Source organism: Thunnus albacares, chromosome 23 (genome assembly GCF_914725855.1).
Source record: "Thunnus albacares chromosome 23, fThuAlb1.1, whole genome shotgun sequence".
NCBI lineage: Eukaryota > Metazoa > Chordata > Actinopteri > Scombriformes > Scombridae > Thunnus > Thunnus albacares.
In genome coordinates this window covers 23,323,151-23,350,830 of record NC_058128.1, presented here as the reverse complement: position 1 = coordinate 23,350,830, position 27,680 = coordinate 23,323,151, and the positions used below count along the sequence as shown (strand labels likewise).

General features: G+C 40.6%; 2 protein-coding genes across 12 annotated transcripts; one reads left to right on the top strand and one right to left on the bottom strand.

The window, feature by feature from the left end:
* Positions 1-1,360: 1,360 nt before the first annotated feature.
* caprin2 (caprin family member 2) lies at positions 1,361-23,398 on the bottom strand. 11 transcript variants are annotated; one of them, XM_044343771.1, is made up of 22 exons: positions 23,226-23,397; positions 22,290-22,545; positions 22,136-22,198; positions 21,947-22,033; positions 19,681-19,919; positions 18,036-18,118; positions 16,858-16,971; positions 16,595-16,632; positions 16,265-16,492; positions 10,210-10,254; positions 9,995-10,123; positions 9,724-9,835; positions 9,138-9,187; positions 8,934-9,041; positions 8,746-8,847; positions 8,515-8,655; positions 6,455-6,599; positions 6,181-6,357; positions 5,930-5,991; positions 4,777-4,831; positions 2,803-2,849; positions 2,528-2,646 (listed from the first exon to the last, which is right to left on the bottom strand). In XM_044343771.1, exons 2-22 carry the CDS (start codon positions 22,530-22,532, stop codon positions 2,620-2,622), a joined length of 2,295 nt encoding a protein of 764 aa, XP_044199706.1. In that variant the 5' UTR covers positions 22,533-22,545; positions 23,226-23,397; the 3' UTR covers positions 2,528-2,619. The 11 variants fall into 11 exon arrangements, with proteins under 11 accessions (XP_044199699.1, XP_044199697.1, XP_044199702.1 ...); XM_044343772.1 differs by having other exon boundaries at positions 2,528-2,643; XM_044343764.1 differs by lacking the exon at positions 2,803-2,849 and having other exon boundaries at positions 1,361-2,643; positions 23,226-23,398.
* Positions 23,399-25,786: 2,388 nt separating this feature from the next.
* On the top strand, positions 25,787-27,680 carry LOC122975353 (E3 ubiquitin-protein ligase TRIM21-like). Its single transcript, XM_044343778.1, has one exon. The coding sequence runs from the start codon at positions 25,787-25,789 to the stop codon at positions 27,422-27,424; it is 1,638 nt and encodes a 545-aa protein (XP_044199713.1). The 3' UTR covers positions 27,425-27,680.

Genomic DNA, 27,680 nt, shown 5'->3' with positions numbered 1-27,680 from the left:
AGTCTGCACAACTTTTTACATAATGCTGGATTTGTAAATATCTCTAGAAGACACTAGAGGGTAGTATAAGTGGTGTTGGAGCTGGGAAAAAGACATTCATTTCCATCAATTGGTTGATAACAGTAAGACCCTTTTCTGTCCACTTTTTAAAACTAGTATCCAACATGGACAGGAGAAAGTCTGTATTGCCAGCCGTGGTCGCCATATTAACTCAACATATTTCAGTGTTTGACCATTTCACCACATTATCCGTAGGTGATTGAGATTTGGTAAATTAGGAGCTACTCATCTTTTCAATACTAGTAAGGAGTTTATTGTTAACTGGGAGTATACACAGTTGAGAAAATACATTTTAGTGGCATGGCTTCATTCAGCCAACCACTTCAGTACAGACTAATGTCTCAACAAGGGGATACATTGTCATGAAGTTTGGTACAGACATTTATGTCCAACTCAGGTTTAACTGTAAGAACTTTTGGGATCCCCTAAGTCCTTGGGTCCCTCTTTCATTTGTGTGTATGTTTTTCTTCTCTTCAGTCTGTGTGAATGGTGTGCCTGAGTTCTCTTGTCTGTATGTGCAGTATGTCATGTTTCCAGGTTTCCATGGTGATAGGTTGCTTGGCTCAGGTCCCATCCCTTGGAAGTTGCTTGATATCCTCCTGATCATATTCTTCATACATGTTTACAATCTAATTTTGTGTCTTCCCATATGTAATTTTGATATTTGGTCTATTATGTACACAGCATCTATTGCATGTCTGTCTGTCCGTCCTAGGAGAGGATCCCTCCTCTGTTGCCCTTTGGTTTATTCCATTTTTCTCCTGTTAAAAGGGGTTTTCCTTATTTGAGTTGGGGGTCTAAGAATAAGGGATGTTGTATGCTGTACAGATTTGAGATATTGGGCTAAACAAAAAAAAAAAGTTGATTTGAGTTATCTTCTATTACCATCTTCAGTTCCAATACTTCCCCACAAAACTAATGACATTCACAACAGCATTGTGTTTAATGCTAATTAGTCACCATGCTAACATGCCTACAAGGATGGTGATTGTGGTTAACAAATGCTAATCTTCAGCATTTTATCATCATAGTCAGCATGATAACATGCTGACATTAGAATAAAGCTCAAAGCACCAGAATGACAAAGTTGTTTTCTAATGCAGTTTGGAAATTTTAGATTGTCTGATTGCGGTTTATCTCTGCAGCCCTGTCAGAGGATGAACTGGTGAAAGACATACAGCCCCTAAGGCCCTGATAATTTTAGTTAAATTAAAAAACACTGTGCTGTCAAAGACGGTTTAAACAAGGCATCAATCTGATTGTGATAAAAGGATGACAAATCAAGATGAAACACCCAAACTTCACTGCTCATCTTTTATTTAGGCACATCAAGGGACCACTTCCATCTCACCACAGTAGTCAGTTAGTGCAACAATTTGGCCTTAACACCATACCCACCACCAAGAACACAATCTTCCTTATGCTCACATTCACACACACACACGCACACACACACACACACACAGCAAGGTGAGACTGAATGCATAAGAGACAGCATCAAGCAAAGTGCTGATAGTAGAGTCAGTTATAATTCATCTGGTAAGTCAGCCATTCATTCAGTTCATTAGCCGTATAACATCTGGTCAGTCATCCAAAGCCATTCAGAAAACAAAAAAAAAAGGCACAAATTCATAACGTTGCATTAGAGTTATCACTGAAATCAGTGACGGGGTAATTTACAGCAAGACGACATGTGATCAAGGCCCAGTTGTACTAGTATCACAGTCACAAGGAGCACCACCACCATCGTGAACTACACATTCATGGGGAATCAAGTAAGTTTGGTATATGTCAAGTAGTCACAATCCCCACTTCAAATGTAGGTAATGGCTGTGAGTACAGAGGATACCATTTGGCCACTGAGACAGCTTATGTTATGAATGGGCATTATGGTGAAAAGGGCACTGGCATGCAGCCTGACCACAATACTGAAATGTCAGTTTAATCACCATTTAGTGCAAAGCAAACAGTCCACACACTAAGAGAGGAGGGCTGTTTGGCTGACAGCTGGTCAGTCCTGGTACAGCAGAAAGCCAGAGAAGGTGCTGTACTTCCAGGTGCTGCCATAGATAGCACCACGATGCAACCTGAGCCACACCTGGTCTCCTTGGAAGAGAGGCAGGATAGCGTGGTTGCTAGCCGTCTCATGATCTGGGGCCCCATCGTTGGCATATGCCGACACCATCACTTCGTCATTACGCATGAGATTAATGTAGAGTGGCACGTTGATGGCGAGCTTCAGGATGTGGAAGATGAAGACATAGGTTCCATTCACAGGGGAGGTGAAACGGCCAATGTGGGTGTCGTACATCTCCCCCAGGTTGCTGTGCAGCTGGTCGAACACGATGGGCTGGTCCAGGTTGCCTGGGGCGAAGTTGGCGGTACGAGAGGCGGTGAAGGCCACTCGCAGCGGCTGGGAGAGCGGGTACAGTTGCATGGGAAGCAAGGTGGTGTGGTGGTGGCCATGGGGAGTGAGCGGGACCTCCATAGTGGAGACTGACAGGGAATCACCATGACCCGAGTCCACAATTGTGAAGGCTCCCTCACGGTCTGGGCTGCTCACCTGAGAGGAATCACTCCAGGCTGCTACACAGTCGAGACAACAAGAGTTAAGAAATAACAGGGTGCAATGACACTAAGCAGTAAAGCATGTAATTTGGTGCTTCTATGGTGCACTACAGGTGCTGGAAAAGATAGTCAGACTGAACAACAAAACACTTCTGACTAGAATGACATGCTTACCATGTAATTTGTGTAGAAATACATCAATGTGAACATCCATATTGGTTCTGACAAATAGACACAAGGTGGGTTCAGATAGCACCTGAAAGCAGGTTCAACAAACCCTGAGCCTAACCCTGAACTCTGACTTGATGAACCCTGAGATGGGAAACTCGGTTTTCGTTCCAGAACAGCTGATCAGAGTTTGCTCAGTCAACTCTGAGTATGTTCACTCCGAGTTAAGCTTGTGCGTTGTGATTGAAAAAAGCCATCATCAATGGAGCTCCAATACTACAACTCACCATGGCAACAGGTAAATAAAGAGGCACTGCCTCCATTTTAATCCAGTGGATGTAGAGATATTAATGCATGTTTATGCAGACAGTGCACATTTATCTTTAAACAACAACAAAGAGCCTGAGTCAGAGCGGGAAAAGTGTCAATAAATTACCACTGATTTTTTCCCCCCTCCTCCAATGTTGTCCATTAATTCATCATTTACCAGACTTACATTTCCTTACTGGATGATAAAGTGGTGGAATCATAACTGTATTAGGCTGTAGCTTTTTAAATATATTTGTTCAGCTTTAATCTGATGAGGACAAAACACAAGAGGCAGCATTTGAAGATGAAATATAGTTCAAGATTTTAAAAAAATAAATCAAAGACATAGAGACATGACTGTTAGCTCAGTCTGATCCAGTAAGAATGTGTTTGGTGATTTGCACTTGAAAAAGGTGTTGAGGTTAAAATACAGGAGATTTTAAAATTTTAGACATCCATTTGTATCTTGGCTCAACAGCATTCAGTGTCACTTTCACTTTACTTCAAATGTAGTAAATTTAAATGTCGTCACTGAAACGCTGTTAAAACATGTTTAGACTATGCACCCTATTTAAAAAACAAATTTCAAACTACATTCTGCACCACAACCGTGGTCACTCAGATATATTAACATATTATCTCCAATATTATAGGAATGATGTTCCATCACTGCGACCAATCACATCATGAGTGATAGAGATAATCATTCATTCATTGATCCAATGTGTCTAAAGTTTCATACCAATTTTTCAGATTTAAAATTGAGTTTGTACGTTATGTGCAATAAACATTTCAGTGCAGGAGCTACTGTAACAGACAGCCATCTTGTGTGCACAGTGTGTTAAAAAAAAAAAAAAAAAAAAAAAAAAAAAAAAAAAAGAATTTCCACTCACAAAAAGGACATGCAGGGGTTTTATTCTGAGCTGAGGGTGAATTCACACTGTGTAATATTTGAATATGAGAGCAAAAACTGCTGTTCTAAGAAATTACTGATAGCACATAAAAGCAGTAACTTTGGAAAGTCCTTGAGTAACAAACTAATATCCAACCAGGATTTTGATTCTGACACAGTAAACCTGCACTAATTAAATAATAGTGATACATGCTTTGATATGGACTGAATGAATGAAGACATGAAACAGCATGTGTGGCTCTGAAGAGGGAGGAGACAGAAAGAAACTCAAGGTTTGTTGAAGAAAACCTGCCAGTGAGCAGGTTAGCTTCACAGAATCGGTTACTGCATTTACTGACCCCAAGTTTAAGTTAGCTCTCTTTCTGGAACTGAAAACCCAGAGTTTCCCCTCATATCAGGATTAACAAACTCAAGAGTTTTCACTAAACCCGCTTTCTGGAATACACCCCAAATGCAGAGGTACAAAATTCACATCAAGTTTGAACAAAGTATTCAAAAAGAAAACACTTGTATTATACTTGCTGAACTGATACAAAATTGATTAAAACTTCATCCTGCAATTCGGACACAGGAACAGATAAAGCTTAGTGATTTCACTACTGTTCACAGGAAACATGCATGATATTTGCACTTCAGAAAAAAATGATAACACCAAATACAACTCTATTGTCATAAGAGGATAATCCTCTCTCTTTGCTGCAAAAGCTCTTTCCTGAGGAACAAATGAATGTTTGGAACATCAGAGTTGGTGTTCTTACCACTGGAGTTATGTCTCCCTCCTCCACGCCTATAGCTGTGTTGATATCCAGAGTCCTGAGAAAATACCACACAAACTCTAAGACATGCACATAGACAAAGCAGCAAAACACCAACGAATTCTCAAAATCTGCATAATAATTTGGCCTTGGCCACTTAAAGTATAAGAACTTCCCAACAAGCTGAAAAACACAGCCCTCAGACACAATATTGCCTTGTTTGGGATAAGCTGTGGGGCGGCTGTGGCTCAGGAGGTAGAACGTGTCGTCAGCTAATCAGAAGATTTGTGGTTTGATCCTGGCTCCTCCAGTCCACATGTCGAAGTCTTGGGCAAGATATTGAACCCCAAATTGCTCCCAATGGCTGCGCCATCACCCTGCGTGGTAGCTTGCCGCCACTGGGATGCATGCGTGTGTGTGTGAGAATGGGTGAATGTGGCTTGTAGTGTAAAAGTGCTTTGAGTGGTCGGAAGACTAGAAAGGCGCTATGCAAGTGCAGTCCGCTTACCATTTAATTTCAGCTCAGTGACTATGTTTAATTCTGCAATGCTCATGGTTAGTTATAAGCAACAATTAATCAGGCTATTAAATGTATGTAGCTGTTGCAGTTTTCCGCATCTGTACGTGTACAGACGTAGAAGTGTAGTGCTGTTACTTTCATTGAGTGTGGAAAAATACAAGACACTTTCTTTTTTGTCTAGCTCCCACAAGGAAGCTTAAGACTTTATCTTGGTATGTGTCCCATAGCAAGATGCCAGTCTGTATTTGAGTTCATATGATGCACACTGGCCCAAAATAAAGTGGCCAGTGAGCAACTTTCATTGAAATGGATGGGGCACCATCTTGGAGCACGGTATCCAGTTATCTTAATACATTCAGAGTTTAAACAAGAGTCTGGCTACTCTGTGAGGCTTTACTTGAACTGAATCTTCACATCAGCATGCTAACATGCTCACAATGATAACGCTGGCATGTTTCCAAAGCCTGAAAGGCAACACCCCATACTCCTTATAAGAAGGTCATGGCTCCAAACAGAAAAGATGGCACCGACCATAAGCTGCAACACTGGGCTTTAAACCGGCTCCAATGAAAACCAATGGGTGATGTCACACTGCGCTTCCTCCATCTTTATATACAGTCTATGGAATTTACTTACTCTTGCAGCATATAGCAGAGGGCCAGAGTCCCTGAGATGAGCCTGGGGGATGAAGGTTCCTCCTGGGGAGCAGAAATCCGCCATCAAAACCAGACCAACATGCCATGCTACACTAAGATTTGACAGGAATATGACAGGACTATCCTACAAAACCTGATCCTGAACAGAAGTCTAGCAAAAGGAGAGGGGGAAATGAAACGCAGGTGTGGTGAAAACCCATAAAGAGGAAAAGGAAAGCTGAGGATAGATACCTCGATACCAACCAGAAGAGCGAAAGGTGTGTGCCAGTCCCTTGCCGCCACGTGCCATACCTCTCACAGATCCTCTGCTGTAGTACGACTGGCCGGATCGACCCGCACTTCCACCTGACTGGCCAGGGGACAGGAAGGTCTGTCCACCATTACCCACCGTATAATCTGATTGGTACACTAGAGATGATGCAGCACAAAAATAGGTCTCAATTGATATATTGGCCAATCCATGAGGGCTGAAAGTTTAGGAGTGCAAAAAATTTGATCAACATACCCTGCTGTGGTTCATCTTCTGTGGGAGCAAACTCGGGAGGTGTTTGGGTGCTGGCAGTGCTGTACCTGGGCTCAGCGAAAACTGCGGAATCTGGTTTGTAGTTCATTTCCCCATTCTGGGGTGAGGAGGCATTCACCTTAAAGACCTACAGGGAAGAGAAAATGGACACCAAAGTAGTTTGCAGAAAGTGGGCAAGGCCACATTCAAATCTGGATTTTAAGAAAAAAAGGGTTCCAATTGTGTCTATCCAGTTAAGACGGATAGCAGTTCATACCTGGCAACAGAATGTGTTTTGAGTGACCACATCATTTGATTTTACTGAGCTCACATTTGATTTACTGTCTTCGGGACATCATCAAGGACATCTGTGCAACTACTACTGCAGTGGCTATTTAACATTTCCTCTCAGGTATGTACTTTATCAGTACAGACAAATCAACTACGTTGGGAGCTTTGTTATGCTGTAAAAAGCCAACAATGATTGAGGGCATTTGCATTTGACACAGTGGGTGGCCACCACCAAATCAGAAACCAATGAGCACATGTACATATAACTACTTTATGGATCTTGGATGGAACATATATAAGGTGCCATGTGTAAATGCAACCAAGAAGCATTAGAGACACTGTATTCATCCATGCACTAGCATGAACACTACATAATCAGTTGTTAGCCAGCTAGCCAAACTGGTATAATTGTAAGTAAACCGCTAAAGACCAAAAGTTATTCTTCTTGAGACTGTTTTTAACCATTACGATGCAGCTTCAGGAGCATTACCATCACCCTCTGGACTGAAGTAGGAAGTGATTTGGATGTACTGCATTTCCTCAAATAGTGGCCTTTATTTACCTCACTGCAGAGGGTACCGGGCCTTTATTGGAAGCAGGCCTATATTAGAGAGAGGCCTTTATTTCCAATTCCCTCTGTTTGATATGTATATTTTCTCATATTTGAGTACAAAGTTTTCTGATCTGCTTTGCTCTGTTAAATGTTTATTACTGCATTACCAGTAATCCACTTACTCCGACATGCAGAGTAATAATAATAGCGTTTGAGTTCCACCTGGGATGTTTTGGCAGTGCACCACTTAGCTGTAGCATGTGGGTAGCATGCTCATGGATATATGCTCGCCGGCTTAGCCAAGTTACCCTGGTTACTCATGTTAATGTACTGTCATTGCCATCATTATTATTAAAATATGCGCCTCTATCCCCATATTTAAAAAAATATTGCATCTCCTCCTTCCTCCTCTCCTCTCTGCGACGGTCCGCTAAAGGGCTACACATGTACTCATAGAGCTGGAGTTACATCCAGGTAACTACTATTTATGCTTAGACTACCGTCTTATTTGTGGAAATACAGTAGCCCTGTAAAACCAAGACAAATGCAATCAGATTTGTGACCTGGCTACTGGTGATACAAGGGGTTCTTCCATGGTGGTAGGGTAGCCATGCCGAGCCATGACAACTGACATCAACTTCACAATAAAAGTCTCCCGCTGACTTGTTGGTGGAACGCAACAGCAGAAAATGCTGGGTTTTCATTTACAGCAACTTAACACAGATCTGATACAACTGAAATCAATTACCACACCTATGACCCTATCTACATCTGGTCTTAACATCCGATTTTTGTCTGGATATCTTATTTTGATACACAGATACTTGTTATTGCAGGTGTAAATGCATGTTAGTTTGGTTCAACATTTGAGATGAAAAATATTTACCTATTCATTGATTCTGGAATTTTCAATAAAGGAGAAGAGATTTAAGGATTTTAATGAGGGTATTGAACTTTTGTGTAAAAACCATTAGAGGAACGTATGAAGGCTACCTAATTTGCATAGACGCAGAACACATATCAGGTGTCAATACAAAAGGCCTTATGATCAGATGTCATAACATATCCAGACAGCTCTCATGTAGACCAGTTGTAAAGGTGGTCAAAGGGAGTGGGAATTAATCACCATCACTGGACTGCTGTAGTAGGAAGCAAACAGGCTTGTGTGTCATAATGGCATAAAACCTAAAACATTATGCATTATTCTGGAAAGACTTACTGACTGGATGCTCTGAAACTGTGCAGAGGAGAGAGTTCGTCTGGTGGGAGGTGTGGAGAACGATTGTGCCTGAGGGGGGGTGGAGGTGCAAGATGCCACCCCGTTACAGGGAGACTGCTTCCCTGACTCAGTTACTGGTGTCTGGGGAACACAGAGAAAAGTTTAAAAAATTAACATTTCCAAGTAACTATGTTGTTTGTGTTCTTGAAATGTATAAAAATGCTTATTTACACGAGGACGGCTCTTGTCCTCCAGACTGACAGAGATGGTAGACTCCCTGCAGTACAGCGGTGGTGAAGAAAACGTCTTTTGTTCAGCCATCTGCAGTGGCTCCTGCAGAGACAAAACCACTTGAATAACCACTCAAAGATGCAGGGCTTAAAAATATGTTGCATCTCAGTCTGTGTGCTGCTTCTTACATGAGGTAGGTCCTTTGAGGAAAGATCCAGGTCACAGGTCTCCAGGCACTGATCCCCATTCCTCAGACTGGCTTTGCTCTCCAGAAGTCTGGTAGGCAGTGGGGTGGACTGAGTGGGGGATGAGGATGAAGTGATGACAAGTCCAAGTCATTTCCATCTAAGTCACTACTGACTTATCACAGATAAAAACAAAAATCTGCTTACATGCATTGCTTTGGGCAGGATATCAACTGGGCTTCTCAAGTCTCTCTGAGCTGTTTAGTTGGGGGGAAAAAAAACAAAATTACATTTATCAAAGAAGTTATGTAAGCTAGGTTTCGACTAAACCACAGATCCTGAGGCCACAGCAATGGGGTTTAAGAGACCAGGTGATTTTGTTTTAAACAGGTTTGAACTAGTCTTCAACCGTAAGTCGCAGCTAAGCTAGTGACAGAGCAACAGCCCCACTGTATATAGCCTGAAAAATGAGTCCTCATAAAACATTTGCAATTCTAATTTATAAAATGATTTGATACTTTCATGGTTTATATTCATGTTTGCTAGCTACCAGACTTCTTCCCTGCTTTCTGCTGGTGCATTGCTATGCTTCTTGTTGCATTATCACCATCGAACATTGGATCAGTTATTCAACTGAGTAACTGCAGGCAGGAATGTTTCACATGTAATCGTAGACATGCATGCTTGTGTGCAAGATACAAACAAAACAGGGACCCATTCATTGAAACATCGTTCCATAGCACAGCTAATGGTCAAAACCACCACAGGACAGCTTTAACATCAATATTATTACCAAGCTTGCTGAATTGTTCCAAGTTACCCAGAGGAGATGGAGATCCAGATGGCCGTCTCTTCATTCTGGGGTGGTCATTAGTTGGGGAGCTCTCACCATCCAGAAGAGAGTCCTGAACAGGACACAACCATTTTAAAATCTTTAATATAAAATGGCAGCACAGCAGAGCACATATTCAAGTCATACAGCAGTTTCATCTTGTACATCTTTCTGTAAACTTTTCCATTATCTCCCAGTACAAGGGTCTGGGTTACCAACAGCTAAATTCCACCTGCATGAAACTAAAGGAGCCATGGATCTTTGTCATGAGGTCCTCTAGGTGCTGCTTCCTCAGAATGGGGTCTTTGGGTAAGGTAGATGGGGAGTTGAAACCCTCTACCGGTATGTCCATGTGATGTGCCTGCCAGAAATCACAAGAGGATAGTTTGCAAATAGTACAAAATGTTCCAACATATGCACTGTAATGAAACTTTGTTTTGTACTCACCGACTTGGCATTCTGCTCTCCTTTGGCTTTCCTCTCTTTTTTCTGCTGAGAATATCATGTAATTAACAGTGGAGACCATGGCTGGACAGTAATGTACTGTTCAAGTGCCTTACAACACAGACCAGCTCATTTAGGCATGAACAGACTTCTGGTTCTTTCACGCCAATACAAATATATATTTATGACAAGCCGATATCAGCTGCTATATTGACCAGACCAAATTGGTGGTTGGACTCGATTACAGTGATTGGCAGGTGTGTGGGGGTGTGAAAGTAGGCAGGGTTTGAACTCCCAAGATTTTTTTCATTCTTCACACATCTACCTCTGTCAACTGCATGTGTACAACTAGTCCTCCTACTGCATCATGAATACCCTCAAGGCGAGATTGAGTGTGTGTTAACCCCATTTGTATGATTCATTGCATTGAGACAACAGACACAAGATAATTCTTGAAGAACAGGAAGACGCTGTACAAGAATTTTTTTTCCAACAGTCACAAGCATGGCCATGCAGAACAGGTTTAAAAAGGGACAGTTCACCCCAAAATCAAATTAACATTTTTCCTCTTACCTGTAGTGCCATTTATCCATTTAGACATTTTGGTGTGAGTTGCTAAGTTCGAGATATCGGCCATAGAGATTCAAAAAAAATAAAAATAAAAAAAATTCAATTAGAGGATAAACCCCTCGAGATGCACCATCTCATTTATAAGTGGATCATTAAACACAAAACAAAATACACAATTAATAATAGTGATAATAAATTAAAACAATACACAACACAAAAACAAACACAGTAACATCAAGAGGGACATACACATACGGGCTCTCACACCATCCCAAACCCCACCCGCTACATCTGTTACACATGTCATCTGTACAAAGAATGAACAAGAAATAAAATGAATAGATAAAACAGCATTATGTCAAAGTAGTGAACCTACTTATAAACTAAAATGAAGATAAATACAATCAAAAACAAGAACAAGTAGATTTAAGGTAAACAAGCAAAGAAGTCCTGAAGTCATGGAAAGAAGTAAGCGATCCGAGTGAGTAAAGCAAATTATCGGTCTGGTGCTTTAAACTTAAAAACACATCTCCCAATTTGTTTAAAGTTTCTAGGCACAATAAAAAAAGGTTGTTGAGTGTGTCTAAGTGAATATGATGAACTGAATGGAACTAAAAAGCTGTGTTAAGTAGAAAGGATAGTTAAAGTAAATACATTTCAAAACAGAGCAGCCAGTCAAAATGTCTCCTGGAGTGAAGTGGTAGCCAGTTCAGTGTGTCGTACATCAAACAATGGTGCTTGCGGTAAGGACACCTCAGGACAAATCTACAAATATTACTGTAGACTACATTTAATGGCTGATGTGTTTTAGGTGTTCTGATATATACAAAAGAAAATTCTGATTGCAGAGAGCTTTTAATTTTAGTTATATTGGAGTCAGATGTGTATATAACCATGTCATCTGCATATAACTGAACAAGACAACTAGAACAAATTTTTGGAAGATCATAAATAAAAATAGAGAAAAGTAAAAGGCCCTACAATAGATCCTTGTGGATCAACAATTGAATAATCCACTTGAGTGTGATGAAAAGAAACACACTGACAACGGTTATGGAGGTAAGAATTAAACCAGAAGAATGCCTGTTGAGACACCAGTAGCATAAAGTTTAATCGAAGAGAGGATAATGGTCAACTACATCAAAAACTTTGGTTAAATCATGAAAAATTGCACCTGTGGATTGACCTTTGTCTAAAGATGAGAATACATCATTTGAAAAGTTTACAAGGGCGTAGTAGAAGAAAAATTAGAATGAAAAACCAGATTGAAATGGGGATAAAATATTGACATCGGTTATATACTGTGATAATTGATTAAAAGTTAACTTCTCAAATATTTGAGCTGTAGTGCCAATAATAGAAATCGGTCTATAATTATTAAGATCTAGTGGATCTCTATCTTTATAGAGTAGTAGAGTGACTTTAGCATTTCCAAATAGATGGAAGTTTACAAGTAGATAGGGACAACTTAAATAAGTTAGCAAATGGGAAAATAAACAACTTGAGAAGCTAATTTTATAAACTTAGCCTCTAAGCCATCAGGTCCAGGAGCACAGCCAACATTTAGGGCAGAAAAAAAAAAAAACATACAATAATTTCAGTGGGTAAAATATGTCAAAGAAAATGAGCCACTGGTAGTTAGGTTGCTAATTTGATGCTTTCTGTAAGGTGAAACAAAAGAGTAAGAAGTACAAACGGGAAAAACGTTGATTGAAAACTTTAAAGATAATAGCGGGATCATGGACAACTTCATTAACACGGAACTGTGCAACAGAGCTTTTACTGGGACTAAGGATACTTTTCATCCCGTTACAGAACTGTTTAGGGTGTGTACTGTTTACATGTCTGCCTTCTCAAATATGGAACTGGATGGCATTTGGATTGTGGTGCTCAAAGTGCCAAAAACACATTTGAAAAACTCAACAACAATGCCTCTTTCCAGAAATCATGACCTGGTTACTCAAAATAATCCACAGGCCAAGTGCCATCCAGTTCCATTGTACTCAAGAGAAGGCAGACATCTCTACGGCTAATATCTCCAAAACTCAGCAACTCACACCAAGACGATCAAGATGGATAAATAACACAACAGGTGAGAGGAAAAATATTTTTGTTTTTGGGGTGAACTGTCCCAAACACTTTTGCAGTTAGACACACTGAGCCAATAACACTGAGAACTGTTGTAGCTAAATACTCAAGTCTGACTTTGAAAGAAAGCATGCCTTGAAACTGTACTAGAATTACTTCTGCTAATGCTAAAAATGGCAAAATATTTTTTTTGTTCAAGTGTTAAGAAAACAGAGTGAGCAGAGTGTAAAAGCTGTAAATAAAGCTATGCATATGGTTCAACAAATGGCTTGATGCAGGCCTCCACCTCAAACCACAGTGCAGAGCAGCATTCAACAAAAGCAACATTAAGCACAGAAGATATTACAACTAAATGTCCAAGACCACTAATTAAAGTGGCTATAAATAGATATTTTGTTGTACAAAGAATTATCAGCGACTTTGCAGCTCCCCTTGGCTTTACAGAGCTTTATATAGTGAGTTTAAGCTGCAACTTTACTGTTTTGGTTTACTCTCAGCACTCTCATAGTGTCATTTTCAGCCACAACAGGGAGCATACAAAAAGCTCTAAATACCCACTGTACCCTACCTGCTCAGCACCAAATGGCAAACTGATACAGTTAGCTTTAGACTAGCTGGTGAATATAGTGGAACATTTAGCAGCTAGAGAAACATATTTCCCTCAGGAGTTGGTAGAGAGCAAAAACACAGCTAAAAAGAGAGTGAATATTGGACTTACATTCACCAGGTGGACACAAACATGACTCCAAATGAATGATGCAGAAATAAGCGACTGTTTGCTAACAAGATACAGTGATGCTTGAAAGTTTGTGACCCCTTTAGAATTTGCTCTATTTCTGCATAAAAATGACCTAAAACGTGATCAGATTTCAATTCAAGTCCTAAAACTAGATAAAGAGACATCAGTTAAACAAATGAGACAAAAACCTTACACTTGTTCATTTATTTATTGAGGAAAATTATCCAATAATACATATTTGTGTGTGGAAAAGTATGTGAACCCCTAGTATTATCAATTCATTTGAAGGGGAAATTGCAGTCAGTTATTTCAATCAATGGGATGACAAATCACGTGTGAGTCTGGGAGGCCCTACCTTATTGAAAGAAGAGAAATCTGGGTCTTCACTGTCAAACTCTGAGCTTCACTACACAGGTTTGTGGAGATGTATCATGGCTAAAACAAAGGATATTTCTGAGGATCTTAGAAGAAGAGTTGCTGATACTCACCAGGCTGGAAAGGGTTACAAAACCATGTCTAAAGAGTTTGGACTCCACCAGTCGACTGTCAGGCAGATCATGTACAAATGGAGGACATTCAACACCATTGTTACCTTCCCCAGGAGTGGTCAAACAACAAAGATCACACCAAGAGCAGGCGTGCAATAGTCCGGGAGGCCACAATGGACCCCAGGGTAACGTCTAGGAAACTAAAGGTCTCTCTTGCAGTGGCTACAGTCGATGTTAATGAGTCCACCATTAGGAGAACATTGAACATCAATGGTGTGCATGGCAGAGTTGCAAGGACAAACTCACTACTCTCCAAAAAAAGAACATTGCTGCCATCTACGGTTCACTCAAGACCACGTGGATAAGCCAGAAGGTAATTAGAACAATATTCTGTGAATGGATGAGACCAAAATTGAACTTTTTGGCTTGAATGAGAAGCCTTATGTTTGGCAATGAGCAAACACTGCATTCCAGCATAAGAACCCATCTGTGAAACATGGTGGTGGTAGTATCATGGTTTGGGCTGCTTTGCTGCCTCTGAACCAGGACAGCTTGCAATCATTGATGGAGCTATGAGTTCTGAGTTGTACCAGCCAATTCTACAGGGAAATGTCAAGGTATCTGTCTGTGAACTGAAGTTCAACAGAAAGTGTGTCATGCAGTTAGACAAGGACACTAAACACACAAGTCGTTCTACCGAAGAATGGTTAAAGCAGAAGAAAGATAATGATTTGGAATTTTAATAATTTTCCTCAATAAGTAAATGAAAAAAAAGAAAAAAAAAGATTTTTCTTTTGTCTCATTTGTTCAATTGGGTTCCCTTTATCTAGTTTTAGGACTTGTCTAAATATCTGATCACGTTTTAGGTCATATTTATGGAGAAATACAGAAAATTCTAAAGGGTTCACAAACTTTCAAGCAGCACTGTATGTCAAATGCTGTGTTCCCAGCTTGTTTCCACTGCCTCCAAGTGGACAAAAAAAAACTGTTATTGCAGGTTTAAATTACATTGATTGTTAACTTTGTCCTTATTGATTCTGCAAAAGTGTTATTGCAATTGATATGATTTACACAAGACATGCAATAAGGATTAAAGGGGTCTGATTATAAAGCAGATCTAGGTGCTATATAAAATACTGTGAAAGTATCAAAACACTCAGTCCATGGAGCAATGCACACAGCATGTATTCAGAAACCGTGCCTTTAAATGAGATGTTTGGACTTCCATAAGGTTGTGATGTCACAACTATACGCTCAGCGCTTTCCCTACCATTGCCTTGGAGGGGATCCCCTGCCCCTCCTGAAAGAAACAAAATATGTTTGTTATTTACCTAATTTATGTGCACTCATTTCATTTCAGTTCAATGTGAGTCTCTACTGCGTTTTGTTGTCATTTATAGTCACACTAGTTTCTCTCCTCTGCACTCTGTGTTACACCGGGGGCAGGGCTTAGGTCCTCCACACACAGACAGAGGAGCAGAGGAGAGCAGCAGAGGAAATGCTACACAGTTGTTGGATGTCAGGAAGCAAATTTGTCATTGCAAAGCTTTCCAAAGGTTGCATAGCATTATCCTCAGCAGTGGCCATTGCAATTTACCAGCGAGTTTTACCCAGAGCCCTGTTTTACCGAGCTACAGTAGGCTACAATCTGTTACTTGTGGTTGGCTTGGGTGTGCATCACTCAGAAAACAGTCAGCCAATCAGAAAAGAGGGTCATTGAGCAGAAAACAGCCTGTTTCAGGCTGAGTGAGACAGAGGGGCCATATCCATGGCTTGTAAAGCTGTAATAAGGTGCTTTTTGACCATAAAAATCATGCAAATGTTTGTAAATGGACCACAAAAATGAAAATAAACTGGGAAAGGGACATTATATGACCTCTTTAAGTAGACAAAGTTGCTAACCAAAAAAGGAGGTGTGCAGCCATTTTACTACTACCACCACCACCTGCCTACCATCATTAGGAGTTGCCAAAGTCAGAAATCTCCAATCCTACAGATAGCAACTTTACATTTCATTCATTTTCAAAGCCAGCCTTAAAAATCTAGTTTGTCATTCAGCCCCACACATGTTCAAGCTATCCACCATTTGTGTGGAGTATACACCATCAGCATTGTATTGTGTATTTCATGGCAAATTGTGATGCAGTTAACTACATGGTCAGGTGCACCTCACCTGTTTGCCGTCAGCAGACTGTTTCTTGGTGGTAACGGGGACTTTGGGGATGAAAGTAGCAGCTCCTCTCCATGGTTTGTGGACTGCAGCTGGTGGTGAGGTGGGTCCATCTGGGAGTTCCATATCCCAGCTGTCAGGAGGCTCCTGCTCCCTCATGGCCTGGAAGTCCTCCTTCCAGTTCTGAGTGGGAGGAGTCTCCATGTCAGACAGGTACAGTCTGTTGAAAAACTGCCATATCACCAACAGAGTATCAGTGGATCCTCAAGCATGCTTACAGTCACACAGAGCACTAAAATACACCTTTAAAAACAAACTGGACATTGGTCTTACCTCCTTAGAAACTTCATTTGGTTTTGTCTTTGATATGGCTGACAGGAGCACAAAAAGAAAAGTATTTCACCTTACAATATTTAGATTAGGCAAAAAGGTATACAGTAGTAAATGAATCTTAATATACTTGCAAGGTCTTTAATGCCTAACTCTCATTTTGGACATCCAACCAGATAATGTATTCCAATAGCCTTTGTCCAGTTCACATACCCACCTGCCTTTCACCATTACCACCCACACAGTAGATGTAACCAGGTTCTTACTGCTGTTATTGGTTGAGCTCTGCGACACCTCTGGAGCATTCTTGGGTGGAGGTGGAAGACAACTGAAGTACTTGCAGTTCATCAGCCTGGTGAGCTCCTCTTTCAGCAGCTTAACTGAAAAGATGAGTGGATCAAAAGCAAAATTACTTCAAATGAGCCTAAGGAAATTTATTATTCACTACAAGTTGGTTTTCATTTTTGTAGCTTGGCCATCAGTTATATCAGTTACATCGTATCGTAAACCAGCCAACAGGTTATCTAGATTATCTAAACTGTAACAGATGTTTAATGGACAGTTTTTGGCTAACCTGTTGGCTTGTTGACAACCTCTACGATAACTGCTGTTGGACCAACTTTTAGCCACATCACAGCATTCCAAAACTTCCGTATTATTAGATGGCCCGAGCTATGAGAATAAAACTTAAGTTGTAATAAACTAGTTTTCCCTTTAAGCCCAAACCTAACAAAAGGAGCAGGTGCTTAGATTCAGCTGGATCATGACCAGGCCTCCACAACGCATGTTCAGATTTAACCCTCTATAGAGCGATCAATGTGATGAATAACTAACATTGTCACAATCTGTAAATTGACTCATCTATGCACACTTGACTATGACTGAGTCTAGAAATTACGACATGTTTGATTTAATCACAGAATTTCTATGGAGATATGTCCAACATTCATAAATGTATTTGCTGTGAGTAAACGTGCATACATTTAGTAGTTTAATTCTTTAGATTGACCCAATTTCATAAATGATTGGTTATCTAGTTGATTTGATGACTCTATACTCATGGTTTAAACTTTTGGATCATATGAATCCGACAGTTTTCCATACCATTTTATTAGAGGCTCTGGTAAGGTTTTATTTAATTGAGGAGAAATTTTTCAGGTCCTTGCATTAACTGCTTAGCTGCAATAAAAAGGCATGGTCTAATTATGGAGCCACAGCAGTAATGAGTGTTGTCACACATTTTGGAAGGGGGAGGTGGTGCTGTCAGAGCACATTATCCCATGATAACTACATCCGAGAATGATAACTAAATTCACCATCTACATTTGAAGAACTGAAGTCAGCAGCATGAGGAATAAAATTATATTAGCCTGGATTAGCAAAATGACATACAAAATATGGGGCTCAACTGCTGAAGCCCAAATGTCTATGTTTTTATACTCACATGTGGATCCAGCCACTGCCTTGTCTTTCCCCTCCAGCAGGTCCAAGTAGACCAGAGCTGCCTGGTCCATCTGCTCCTCTAAGCTACACACAGTGAAGGGAGGATAACAGGAGATGTAACCAAGGAGCCCTGAGCTAATAGTATGACAAGAGGGTCTTTGCTCTAAAGTTAAACTCTGCTGTGGAGCCCTCCTTACGCCATCAAACTTGTGTAGGAGGGTAGGTTAAAAACTAGGAGTGAACATTTAAGCAGGATTTAAAACACAGTTTGCAGTTTGTATGCTTTTGTTCTGATGTAAAGAGGACTACGCTGAAATAATTAGGGCTGTAGTCAACCAAAGAAAATCTCGGGCGACTGAAATCATATATAATCTTCAACTAATCGATTAGCCGCAGGAGGGGAGGGGGGGCGTTGGCCACATTTCTCAATTTCTCTGTTTTGCATCTTCAGGTTAGGCTAACTCATTGTTGCTAACCCCCTTCACTTTTCCAGCACTTGGGGAAACAACAAAACATGACTTTTTAGCATTTATTAACTGTTACACTATAGTCTGTACTGTACATTTACTGCCAGACTGACAACTTACTACCAACCTTTTCCTCTGCCCCGCTCGCATCCACCAGCACTTTCCTGCCGCTCGCTCTTTCACACTCGCTATGCAAACATACTTCGACATGTCCTATTCCTAAACGGAGCTACGCTACCAATAGTTTCCCAGGCAACGACACAGAGGTTGACTCACGTTTCGGAACAGCGCTGCGCAGAGACTCCCAAACGCTATTGATTTCCGAATTAATGGATTTTTGGCATTAAAAATATTTTTTTGGCCTGGTGGGGGTTCTTGTTGTGATAATTATAGGAGAAACACTGATTCAGTAAACGTTCAGTAAATGCTCAGTAACATTGAGACCCAGCAGTCTCTATTAGGTTGGGCAAGTTCAAAGTTGTGAAAAGGATACTGTGCCAGGACAACATACTGTAACAATATATCCATTCAATTTGGGTTTAATAACCAAGAATGACTTGTGTGATGTGAGGCATCCTTAATCACTACATTTTTAAGTACTTCTATATTTTGAAGTGCCAAGTAAGATACATTCAGAAAAATTGAAGTTTCCCAGTGGTAATTATGACTTGGAAGTTGGCATAAATGCCATTTTCAAGTCAGAATTTTGAGATTACGATAACCCAGGTAGTCAGGGACTAAAAGCAACAAATACTGTGCCAGTATTCTTAAACTGGCCCAAAAACTTAGGCCATCAGAATAATAAAGATCCCATGCTTTTAAAGTAGCAGTGCAAGTTGACTGCTAAATCACCAGCTTCACCCTCTCTCCCTCCCTTCTGTTGATAGTTTGGTATCCAAACAGCTAATTTAAGAAGACAAATATCACAGTGCAGAACAAATGAAATATTACAGTCTGGCGCAGAATAACAAGAGCCACAAGGCCTCCAAAAACCTCCATCTGGTGACATAATTGCTGAGTCATTGTATCCATTAATGACCCAATCAACTCTCTGGACACATTATGAACGTTTTGTTTAACGAGGCAGTCAAAACCTTACTAATTTTCACTCTAAATGAACTAACAGCTTATCTACAAAGACAGAAATACACCAGGACAATGCGTGACAATGACACTCACGTCAGTCTGTTATTCCTCTTGACTCCCAGCAGACTGGCAAGCTGGCTCAGGCAGTGCAGCTGCTGGGCTGAAAGATGAGGCGCCTGGTTCTGTCCGGCCAGCAGGTCTCTCCTGATGTGCTCCTGCTGCAGGCTGGTGAGGACATGCTGGATCTGGAGCACCATGCTCAGGCGCCTCCTCTCCGTCTCCACCTTCACCACCTGCTCCTTCTTCACCACCCTCCTCTGAGCCCTCAGCAGCTGCAGGATGATTCAAGGAGTCTAAGAGATGTGTTCTTGAACTATCACTGTAGACACTGTGTGTTTCCAACTCTAGCTTGTGAAATCTCAGGCAAGTTTTAAAGACTCATCTTCATATAGTACTTTCATATAGTCTTAAAAAATATGCAACTATAATAAACTAAAAAAAATGAATATCAATTTTAAGAACAGTTCAACTTATTCACTTGCTTGCCGAGTGTTAGATGAAAACATTGATAACACTCATGTGGATTAACTATGGAGCTAGAGCTTGGAGTTGATTAGCTTAGCACAGAGACTGGAAATGGGGGAAACAGCCATTTTGTAGCCTACCCCCAAATGAAGTAAGCTAGTATTTAATACTCAGTAATTATCCTCAAAAATGACAAGATCTACCTGGAACTAGGTTACTGTCCATCTGACACTGTAGAAGCTAAAGATATCTCTCTCTCTCTCTCACACACACACACACACATACACCATTGACAGCTTTTACCCTCAACTTTAGCTGCTGAGCTAGTTTAAGTTTCACAGATTGACAGGACAAGCAACTGTTTGACCCTGTAAAGATAGTTATATTCAGATATATTAATGCAATATGATTAGCCAAATTTTTGGTTAAGAGATTAACTAGATTAGAGCCTATAGGAGCACCACACTGTGGATGTGACTGTCCTGAACAGGGCTGCCTAGCAAGCTGCTAACACAAGAAAGCAAAGAGCTTTTTTGTTTACTCTTCAAAACTGTCCCTCAATGAGCTCAACTGGGCAGCAGAGGAAGCTTAATGTCATCAGACAACAGCCAAGTTTCATTTTGTGTTTCCAACACATCACAGAGTTGACGTTTATTGGTGACAGAGAAAGCTCCTACCATTATTTGTCATTTCAGTTGACATTCAGCAACTAAAGCTACTTAAACACTGACCCTATAGAAGATCAGCAGGTAATCATAAAACTAATGAGAAAGTAAGCTCAACACTACATTTAGGGTCATGTAGCCATAACTGTCCATCTTCCCCCATGCACAAAACGATGGTATTTTTTTTTAATTAACTGAGTGTGAAGTTATTTTATCAATATTACCAAGTTATCAGTTATTGATAAAGAAATGGGTCCAGTCCTAGGAAAATCCAAACTCATGGTAAACTTTGGGATATAGTAACCATCAATGTAAAATATGGAGTTAAATGATTCAGACTTTTTAAACAATACTTACATGCAATATGTACATATGTTTCTGTTTAACTTTTGATTGCATTTTGAAAGGAAGGGCTGTGGATTTTGCCACTCCCCCTATGGCCTATAGTATGGTGTTTGATGTGACTGACAGGTCACAGGCTCCAACTCTAATCCTCTACTCAAAATGTGAATTATTTGCTTTCAAAAAGTAACAACAGCAAGGGGAATTCAAAATCTGTCACTAATTCCTGAAGCCCAAGGACACATATTGCTCATTTTTTCCCCCAACAAACAGTCCAAAAACCTTGAAATATGCAGTTTGTCATCACATAAGCCAAAAAAGCAGCAAATCCTTACAAATAAGAAGCTGGAGCTAGACAACATTCAGCACTTCTACTTGAAAAACTCCTTTATCAATTATCAAAACAGCTGCCAATCAATTTTCAGCTCCAAGTCTATGGTTCCACACCAAGTACTGGATCAACATAGAGCCAAAACAGATAAATACTTAACGCAGCATTCCAAAATCTAAATACTTGATCAGGCTTTGTCAGCCATGAAATGTTGCCTATTGGAAAACTGTCCAGGTACACTTGAAGCTTTTTGAAAACTAACCTAGAATAGCTAAACATCTGATGTATCAAAACAGGGGGGCAGTATGAGAGGAGGCAGAATTTAAATCCTATATGGCCTTTAGTGGATGTTATGACTTTTCAACCGAACAGAGGCCTAGCACAGCAGAAGATCCAAACTATCCTGGACATGCGATTACAGCCCAGTCATTCAGACTCTGACCAGGATACAAAAAAAACTAAAGTGAATGGCTGTCAGATCACTAGAGGCTCTTACATTCTGAGTCAAGTCATCCAGGGTTTTGTGTAGCTCCCTTGCGAATGCAAGGTTATGCAGCACCTCGTCGTACTTTTCCACAGCCATCTAAAAAATAGAAAGACACACTAAGCGCAGACTCTGATCACATGAAATTCATAGGGTATTGCAAGGTCATATCTTTGTTGCCATTACATAGCTAGGTCTTACCATCTGATCTTTGTTTAATGCTTGGCCCTGGTTCAGCCTCTTCTTGTAGTCTTCCAGTTTCAGCTGTGTGCACACACAAGACATGTCACAAAATCCAGGTGACTGTTGCTACCTATCCCACTAAACTATTCACCTTGCCCTGTCACAGTCCTACCTTCTTTTTCTCCAGGTTGCGGACCTTGTGTTTGAGGCAGATGAGACCATCCTCTATGTACGTTTCATAGCCATGGTAGGAGGTGGAGACCTCCAGGCTGAGCTGCAGGGCGCTCAGCCCACCGGGTGAGCCCACCTTCGGGCCACCAGCCATTCCTGAGTCCTCCTGTCCTTCCTCCCCCTCCTCTGAGCGCTCAGGTGGGGGGGTGATATCCAGGGTAGGGGAAGGAGACAGCTGCACCATGTTGAGCTCCACACTGAAAGAAGCAGGACACATTTTAGATGCCAAAATGCAGACGGTGAGCCATGCTGTTTCTGTGCCATGCAGCTGCAACAGAGAAAAGACGCTGCTGCTGCCAAGCTGATTGTTTCAGTAAAAATGGAGATGGACTCAGCCCAGCTTGGGCAGCAGCCAACCCCGTGACACTGCATTTATACCGGCCACTGAACATCGTGCTGTCTCTGGATGAATCATGAAAGCAGCAGAAAGCAGAAGCTCAAAAACAGGCACAATACAAACAACATGCATTAAAAAAAAAAAAAAAAGTTGATTTTTTTTTGGACATTCTCGTCTAAATTAAACATCCCTGCGTGCATGTGATGGACCGTTTTTTGCGAGTCATACTTCGCCTGGAGGCTGGGTGGGGATTCATGTTAGCAGAATGGGATGTTAAGCAATTAAGCAGGATATAATGAGCAATTTAAACTTTGGCACGGGATAATCACGCTGCAATCAAGTCCAGATGTCAAGCAGTCGATTAAAAATCCGCCAAAACTTTGCTGCAAATATCCTGTTACAAGACAAGATCCTCGTTTATGGTAGCAGAATAGAAACTTTCGCTCCACAATTTAATAGACAGAAATTTGACCGACGCATACGTCAGCATTTTATCAAAGGAAAAACAAACGCCACGCCGACAAAAAACAGCCGACCCACCTCGTGTCTTTGGCTCGTGCGCGTTAATTCCTCACAGGAGAGAGCCGCTGGACATCCGAAACTGACTGACCCCTCTCCTCTCCAAAACCCGACTGAACGTGATGTTTAGCTCGCAGAGGCCACGCCGGTGTCAGCTCATACCTTTATATACCCTGCCAGCCGCTGCCTCGCTCCGCCGGGGGGCGAGAAAAATTCCATCCTGACCACATCCGGTTCTGACACCTGTCACGGCACACAAACATGACACCGACTGAAAACTCATTATTATAGTCCTGTAATCTTGCAACAGTGATTTAATGTTTGTTGGTGCTGAGTTTTTACTGACCATTTTTTAAAAAGAATTATTTTATATGATTGTGTCACTACAGCCTCAGGAACCAACTGTGTCTCCTTATGGTCTTTATTTCTCTTATATTAGCTGTAAGTCAAGAGTCATTGGTCAATAATCAACGGTGATTTTACATTAAATTAATATGATATTACTCCCAAATTGATTGACAAGTGTTTGAATACAGGGACTATCACAAGACAGGAACTAAGGCTAACTTATTAATGTTGTCTGGTGCTGTTAGTAGTTTTATATACAGAAGTAGAACATGCACATGGTCTCTTCAGAGACATATTCATATTTTTATCAATAGGACAAACTCAGTTACATTAGTGATGATAGACTCTGATTTGGCCTTTAATCTTGTAGGCCAAGATATCCTGACTTCTAGTCTTTCATTAGGTTATGATTTACCATTGTCTCCCTGCCTGATAAATGACCATGTCTTTCAAACTCCATACCTCTGTTTGTAACGCAGGTTTCCTGTCCAACATGTCTGCCTAACCTGATCATAGTTATTTCCTCAGACTTGAGAAAGTGCAAACCACAGACTCAATATTTGTAATCAACTCCTGCCTCTAAGGAACTCAGTAGTGTTACAGTGACATTTTCAATCTCTTGATAGGCTACCATTATATCTCGTTATTGTTGCATCAAGTTATTATTTTGACTATTGATGAATCTATTAATTATTTTAGCAATTTCATCCCAATCCCTTCATTACCGATTCAGTTTATATGGTACCAAATAATGACCAATGACCTTCCTAATTTTGCATAACCCAAATGGATTTTTTCAAATGTCTAATTAACGCCTCAAAACCATATGATGTTCAATTTGTAGGCTGATGATGTGAAACAGATCAGCACATTTTCTCATTTTATTGATCAACTAAGTAATTGTGATTTAAGGACTTGTCATTTCAACTCTAATTTCTATGATACTTATAAAAAATGACTCTTTGCTTCTAAGCTATAACTGTAGGATAATTATATTTAGTAGGCAGTTTAATTTAGGCAGTGTTTTTACTTTGCACATTGCACGATAAAGTCTATTTTGAACTTTGAAACTAGTGACTTTACACTGTGAAAAGGTACAGATGGAAGGATAGAGCAGAGGAAGTGTAATTATGTCACTTCCAGTCACACAGTACAAAGACGCTCACTGCATTTGACAGTGCATTCTGAGAATTCTCTAGGGAGCCAAGTTTCTAGAGCGCTGGGATGATATTTTTATTATTATACCCTGCCTACAGCAACCAAAAAAAAAAAAAAAAAAAGAAAGAAAGAAAAGAGAAAAAAAGAAAACGGTTTGAGACACAATAAAAGTCACTAGGTGGCAGCATAATCATGTTTCTAGTCACAGCATCTCTCATTGAGAGAAAGTACAGTGTGTAGTTGACATGTAACATTTTTCAGTATAAGGATTTGCTGTTAAAGGAAAAAACATCATATATTTGACAAGTCAGTTTAATTTTAAGTCAGTCAATTATTTTCTGGAAACCCACATAGAACGATTGCCAATTCTGCAGTTCATCTACTGAGCTTTTTAGTCTCTCTTAGTTCATTGTTTTGGTTTCCTTCCTCACCAACATAGCTCTGCTTAACACAGTTTCAGGTGGTAGGCAGCATTTTCAGCAATAAAAGAAACTCAAACATCTAGCTGCTATACAAAACTTTGATCCCTCAAGTGGCCAGAAACACAAATGATTGCTAGTTGCTCTTCTATCTCCTAGACAATGTAAAAGATAAATTATCTTGTTCTAAATGTGTGACTCATCACCGTAACCAAACAAGGAAAGAGCTGATAAAAATAGTACCGGTTTACCTGCAGGTAAGGGTAAAAGGTGGAGCATGACTGGCAATGTTGCAGCATCACATTCCACAGGTATAAGTGAAAGTAACTCAGTGACACCAGAAGAGTCACAGCAGCATAAAAATCTCTGTGTCTACTATCAAATATTAAACTATCCAGGCTTTCTGAAGTTCAGCACATACTGGTGAGTACAGCACATAATATTTACTGTGTGTAAACAAGCAGTATCTTAGCTGCTCTCAAGATGTTTCTGTCGTTTCATTTTGTGTTGACACTTCCTGTTCAAAGATTTCAATGAAATATGATATAAGGTGAGGATAACCTGATAGTCCAACATTCACATTGTATAATTTTTAATGAAATACTCATGTATTTCAGTATGTTCATTTTCACATTTGGTCTCATGTCTAGATATAATATGGCAGCTGCCAGCAGTCTACTAGCTGAAGAGCAGTTTCTGTGTTCTATCTGTCTGGATGTGTTCACTCGTCCTGTCACCATACCATGTGGACACAACTTCTGCATGAACTGCATCACACAAGCATGGGAAATTAGTGAAAAACACCAGTGTCCCATATGTAAAGAACTCCTTTACCGTAAACCTGAACTGCGAGTTAACACTGTCTTATCTGAGATGGCTGATAAGTTCAGAAAGTCAGTTCAAAAGAAAACCAGCAGTTTTGAGCAACAACTAGCCAAAGCAGGAGAAGTTCTCTGTGACATCTGCACTGAAACCAAACTGAAGGCTGTGAAGTCCTGCCTGGTGTGTCTGACCTCCTACTGTGAGACTCACCTGGAGCCTCATCAGAGAATCACAGGCTTGAAAAGACATAAGCTGATTGATCCTGTGGAGAACCTGGAAGACAGAATGTGTAAGACGCATGATCGACCTCTGGAGCTGTTCTGCAAAACAGATCAGATGTGTGTGTGTCAGTTGTGCCTTAGGACAGATCACAAGAAACATAACTTTGCTCCTCTGAAAAAAGAATATGAACAAAAGAAAGCTACACTGGAGGAGAATGCAACTAAAATTAAGCAGACGATCCAAGAGAGACGACTGAAGATTCAGCAGATCAAACAGTCAGTGAAGATCAGCAAGGAAGATGCAGACAGAGAGACAGCAGCCAGTGTGCAGGTCTTCACTGCTCTGATCCAGTCTGTTGAGAGAGGTATGGCTCAGCTCATTGACATGATTGAAGAGAAGCAGAAAACAACAGAGAAACAGGCTGAAGGTTTCATCAAAGAGCTGGAAGAGGAAATCTCTGAGCTGATGAGGAGAAGCGCTGAAGTGGAGCAACTCTCACGCACTGAAGACCACCTCCAGTTCCTCCAAAGCTTCCCATCCCTGAACCCTGCTCCACCCACCAAAGACTGGACAGAGGTCAGAGTTCAGTCATCATATGAAGGGACTGTGAGGAGAGCTGTGGCTCAGCTGGAGGAGACACTCAGTAAAGAGATGGAGAAACTGTGTGCTGATGTTGAATTGAAGAGAGTCCAGCAGTTTGCAGTTGATGTGACTCTTGATCCTGAAACAGCACATGCAGCTCTCATCCTGTCTGATGATGGGAAACAAGTCACATGTGGTGATGTGAAGAAGAATCTCCCAGACAATCCAGAAAGATTTTCTTCTAGTCCCTGTGTTTTAGCAAAGCAAAGTTTCTCTTCGGGGAGATTTTACTATGAGGTTCAGGTTAAAGGGAAGCCTAAATGGGATTTAGGAGTGGTCAGAGAATCGATCAATAGGAAGGGACATATTGCAGTGAACCCAGCCACAGGCCTTTGGGTTATATGGCTGAAGAAAGGAAATGAATACAGAGCTCTTGATGAGCCTGGTGTGTCTCTCTCTCTGAAGTCTCAGCCTCAGAAGGTGGGAGTGTTTGTGGATTATGAGGAGGGTCTGGTCTCCTTTTATGATGTAGATGCTGCAACTCTTATCTACTCCTTCACTGGCTGCAACTTCACTGAGAAACTTTATCCATTCTTTGGTCCCTGTCTTAATGATGGTGGTAAAAATTCCGCCCCTCTGATCATCTCTCCTGTCAGTCACACTGATTAGACTTGCATTTGATTTGCCATTTAAAATGGCAAATTAAGATAATGGTAATACAGAATGCATAATTTCCTGGGGTTTTTTTTGTTTTTTTTTTTGTGATTACTCAACTCTAATGTTACTGCCTATCCCATTACATGTCTTTAATGTATCCTAGTAGCCTACTGCCGAAATATCAATTTCCATGTACTAATTACATTATTAGTTACATACATTAATATAATCAAATGTAGTCTGCAATAGTGTATCAGTATTGTCTTTA

Excerpts from the sequence above, each read along its gene's own strand:
- LOC122975353 (XM_044343778.1), top strand. The coding sequence starts at position 25,787 with ATGGCAGCTGCCAGCAGTCTACTAGCTGAAGAGCAGTTTCTGTGTTCT.
- caprin2 (XM_044343762.1), bottom strand. The coding sequence starts at position 22,532 with ATGGTGCAGCTGTCTCCTTCCCCTACCCTGGATATCACCCCCCCACCT. Across the intron at positions 16,493-16,594 it reads CAAATGAAGTTTCTAAGGAG|TTTTTCAACAGACTGTACCT; the intron begins GTAAGACCAATG and ends GTGATATGGCAG. Across the intron at positions 8,656-8,745 it reads AGGACAAGAGCCGTCCTCGT|ACACCAGTAACTGAGTCAGG; the intron begins GTAAATAAGCAT and ends TGTGTTCCCCAG.